At 36.7% G+C, this 4,812-nt stretch overlaps 1 protein-coding gene across 3 annotated transcripts in view; it reads left to right on the top strand.

Annotated features, from left to right (window-relative positions):
- LOC122637691 (hybrid signal transduction histidine kinase E-like) overlaps positions 1 to 4,571 on the top strand; it is a 34,092-nt gene extending 29,521 nt beyond the window's left edge. For all 3 annotated transcript variants that reach the window (XM_043830000.1, XM_043829997.1, XM_043829998.1), the window contains one exon: positions 1,995 to 4,571. In XM_043830000.1, the coding sequence (XP_043685935.1) occupies positions 1,995 to 3,068 (1,074 nt within the window). In that variant the 3' untranslated portion in view covers positions 3,069 to 4,571. The remainder of the gene's footprint in view (positions 1 to 1,994) is intronic.
- Positions 4,572 to 4,812: the final 241 nt, after the last annotated feature.

Genomic DNA, 4,812 nt, shown 5'->3' with positions numbered 1-4,812 from the left:
GTATATATATATATATATATATGTATGTATGTATGTATGTATGTATGTATATGTTTATCGTTATAGGGAAAACCAACGCCGTCGTCGCGATAGTGATACTATTTCACGTTTAAGTTGTTACCTACACAAGCACGAATAATCAAATCGGGAAAGTCTCTATACTCGTTAAAAAATTCCGTAGTTTACTTTTGTTATTTCTCGTTGAGATGAAAATGATCTAGGATTCGTATTGGTTTTAAGTGACTAATCAAGTCGTTTAGAACTACTCGGTAAAAAAAGTTAACACGAAATCGTTGCAAAGCGATTATTGAAAAAAGAAGTATTTAAATGTATAATCTATATATATATATATATATTTGTAATTTGATTTTTCAATATCGTTGTATTTGAAAGGAACAATCGTGAAAAAATCGAATATTTTCTCGTCTTTCGTGATCGATCTCGTGAAAAATCTAAACGAAACGTTGCCTCATGAAATCTCACGTTCGTCTCACGACCTTTTGGAAAATCGTTTCGGTGATCGTACAAACATTTCCGTCGGTTAACGCCGACCCACGAGGAAAGCTATAATAATATACATAGTTTTGCGTGTCCAACCGCAACGAAGTAAGCGTGTCGTGGCAGTATTGTTCACAACTTTGCGGTACATCCTTGCAGTCACGTGGAACTGATTGTTTCGTTGCAGAACTCAGAGATAAATTTGTAGGTGTGTAATCTCCTTTATTACGAACGATTAATAGAAATTTGTTTTTTAAAGAATTGTCAAAATGAAGAGGAGAGAAGTAAACGTTTTTTCTTTGTAAAGAAAGTATGATTTGAGTCTGATCAAACGAACAGACTAAAAGATAGATGATTTTATGTGATCGGACATTATCAACGATAAAATTATTATGAAAATTATCAGAAAGATAAAGAAAGAGAATTATTGTAAAGAAATTATTAATAATATTATTATTATTATCCTTATTATTATTATTATTATTATTATAGAAAGATCGTCGTTCCATTAAAAAGAGCTGTTGAAATAGAAAATTCACACGATGTTTCTACTAAGCATTGCCGCGGGGCTACTCCTACGGTATCGGAGCTTACGTATTTTCTATCAAACTTACGAGCGACGGTAAAGCCGTCGTGCTCGACTCGCCGTAAGTTTACCACTGTGTCATGTTGATCCAAAAGCCATTATCTCAGTTTCTTAACTGAGTCTCTCCTCTCTTCATCCCGTTCTTGGCAGCCGAGCTTCGAGTAAATCTTATCGAATTACTTCACCACAGTCACACGTATACACAGTTATACATGCTTACAGAGAGTATACGTATATACATACATACATACATACATACATACATACATATATACGTACGTATGTACGTAGATACACAGTCACATACTTACACACATACGTAGATACGTACGTTGTACGTTTGTACGAGCGAAGCTTTACCTTACCCAGCAACGAAACTCCTATCGTTGATTAAGTTATGCCGCCCCTCCGTCTCTTTGCAGAGAGAAACGTTTCCTATTAAGAGGTAGAGAACATCCCTCCGGTTGAATACCTTCTCGCGAAGACATCAAAGTACCGTTACTACTCATGAATTTTCCCCAGGTGGGCGTTTCGCGTAAAACAACGAGTAAACGATGAGATGTGACATTCGACGTTTCTAACCATAAGAAAGCTTTTGGCCATAACTCGATGAATTCAAATAACTTATCAACGTAATATAACATATCACGTGATATTCTTACTTCCACGATTCATAAATAAGTATCGATTTATCGTCTGAAACAAATTTTTATTAATAACAATACTTAGTTATGAATCAATCGAATAAATTAATCGTGATTCGATCATTATGCGTAGCCATCGGAAATTGATACGCTTTATCGTAATAAAATTATTTACTTTCGGAGAAATATACGATAAATTCGGAAAATCGATATTAAAAAAGTTGACACGTTTTGTAAATCGATATTTCATTTGATATTTGTTACAGATCACAGAGACGTACGCCTTTCTTCCAAGAGAAGCTGTGACGCGATTTCTTCTTGGATGTACCGAGTGTCAACGACGACCAAGAACGCCCAGTCCGACTAATCTATCTAATCAGTCATCTCATCCAACTGCTCTTTCCTCGACGACAACTTCCACGTCGACGTCTACAACGACGACAACGTCTACGTCGACGAGGTTGAGCCCGACGCCTGGTCTCGTAACGTCGAATTCAACGGCTCAAAGTAACAACGCTAACGGCACTGGCAAGTCAAGAGATTCGACGGAAAATAAAAATCTTTACAACTATAGACATCAGAAACATTCGAAGAATGGGGGTGCTGTTAATGTAACGGAGACGAAAAATGAGAAGGATAAAGAAGAGAAATACAATCCTTTGAGTATAACGAATCTATTAAAGAAGGAACCGGCGAATGGTGGATTTCTATCGAGCACGGAGATTCTACCAGAATCTCGAAGAACTCCAGAATCTGATCGGGCGAGTTCGAGGAGCTCGGCTTCGTCTAAGAGGAAAAGGATGTTGCCGGAGGGTCGGACTCCATCTCCTCAGCCGAGTCAACCGTTGCCAAGGCCCTGGAGCCCGGGATTGGATCCCAAGAACACGCCCATCGACTACAGTCTTCCCATCACTACCTCGTACCTAAAACATCAGCAGAGGATGGCCGAGAAGAATAAGGCATTAAAGGAGGCCGCGGAAGAACAACAACAGCAGCAGCAGCAGCAGCAACAACAACAACAACAACAACAACAGCAACAGCAGCAGCAACAACAACAACAACAACAACAACAACAACAGAAGATCACTTCAATGGACATAGACACCGAGAACATCGAAGGCGAAAGATTTTCACCTGCTGCAGGTCTCATCGACACCAATCTCAATCTACTTGCCACTATTCAACATTTGCACTGCCAAGTGATGCTCGCTCTAACCGAAAGACTCAGACCATCGATCGCCATGCCAACTCCTCTCGTATTACCCTCAGCTCACATCATATCCGGCCCGATGATCACAGGTTCCGAGGTGTCCGTGCAAACCGGAGAGAACCATTTGTGAATTCCTATTCTCGAGCCTATCGATCGATTTGATCTCTTTGATCGATTTGAAACTTTCAAGGGACATATCTCAGACTTTTTGTCCTTGTATTCGTATGTCTAATACCATGTATTTGACGAGGCTGTCCTTTCGAATTTGTTATTCATATCCAATCTTTACTCTTCTCTTTAAACCTCCATTTTTTTTTCTTCAATAGATAAATCACGGTTCAGAGTTTTTACTTTTCGAAATAGAGAAAAGGAAGAGTATCATCCGTCTGATTAATTATTGATAATCGTTTTCATAATCGTTAAAATGTTTTAGAAAATCTTTCGGAGGAAAAACAAATATTTGTCGACGATACATCGCTAATGTTAGCTTGAAACGTGTCAGCCTCACACGTTCATCGAGTCGAATTAGAATTGATTGACTTCGATCGATAGGAATCGATAGGACGAACGGAATAATTCGTGGTTCTATCCAGACGTAGGTCGTGCGACACGTAATTCCACCGCTGATACTATCGTTTCATGATATTCTATTCGATATCAGTGGCTCCTAAAATAGACGATTGTTTTAGGATAAGTCGATGTCTTTCGAGCGGGGGTGGCCGAACAAGTCCCCGATGAATATTCAATCGCCCGTACGAAACTGACCTCGTCTAATATGCTCGTTCGTGAGTGACGATCCTTTGTTTTCTTTCGCTACAGTCGTTAGTTGATTTCTAATAGAGTTTAAAATCGAGATATCTGTCTAACGAATATATAAAAATATCGTTACCTTTACGGAAATCGAGACTTTTCTTTTCTTTCGTCCTTTATTTTTTATTTTCTTTCCTTTTATTCTTTCTTCGTCTTTATCTCTCTCTCTCTCTCTCTCTCTCTCTCTCTTTCTTTCTTTTTCTCTCTTTTTAATTTATCGGCAATTTAAAGACCTTTTCCAATTTTCTGGATCGTCACGAAAGTACCTACAAGTATTACAAGTTATTAGAAGTTTTTACGTATCGTCGAGAGAGCCTCAAAGTTCATCCACTTTTACGAAAATTTTCTAATCATGTCGTCCGGCGACTTAATTCTAATCCATGCGATTCTTTTTCAAAACGACGGACGCCTTCACGATATTCGATTATTCTAAGCTAAATCTCGCGTACTATATTAGTCGCGAATCAAATATTAGATCTTAATTCTTCGTGTGATCATAGCTCTTGCGTCGTTAGATTGTGAATCGTGGCGAAGGTACCTAGGCCTTATTAACGATTATGCTTGCGAAAAGAGTAAGTCTTTTTTATTAGAAGTTCGATATTAGTTGTCAAGTATCAACGAGATAAACCGTCTCGAGATAAAGAAAAATTATATAGAATGTAATCTTATCGCATTAGATTCTATTATTTTGTACATAAAAGATTCTTGTAAAATAGTACGTAGATTGTTAAGACTCGAAAGCGTGATTGTATGAAAGATCATTGGTAATAAAAATCTATATATGTATATATATATATATATATATATATATATATATATATATATATATAAAATCAATCCGCTAACGTTATATATATACATATATATTATATATATATACAAAAAATATATATATATATGTATAAATATTATCATTACCATTCTTATTTTTCTTATTACTATTGCGACGATGGTTAATATTTTATGAATCATTATTAATGACTTCCTTATATACATACATACATACATACATACATACATACATACATACATACATACATACACACGTACATTATGAAATAATT

The sequence above is a fragment of the Vespula pensylvanica genome, chromosome 2 (genome assembly GCF_014466175.1).
Source record: "Vespula pensylvanica isolate Volc-1 chromosome 2, ASM1446617v1, whole genome shotgun sequence".
NCBI classification, from domain to species: domain Eukaryota; kingdom Metazoa; phylum Arthropoda; class Insecta; order Hymenoptera; family Vespidae; genus Vespula; species Vespula pensylvanica.
This window is presented reverse-complemented; position numbering and strand designations above follow the sequence as displayed.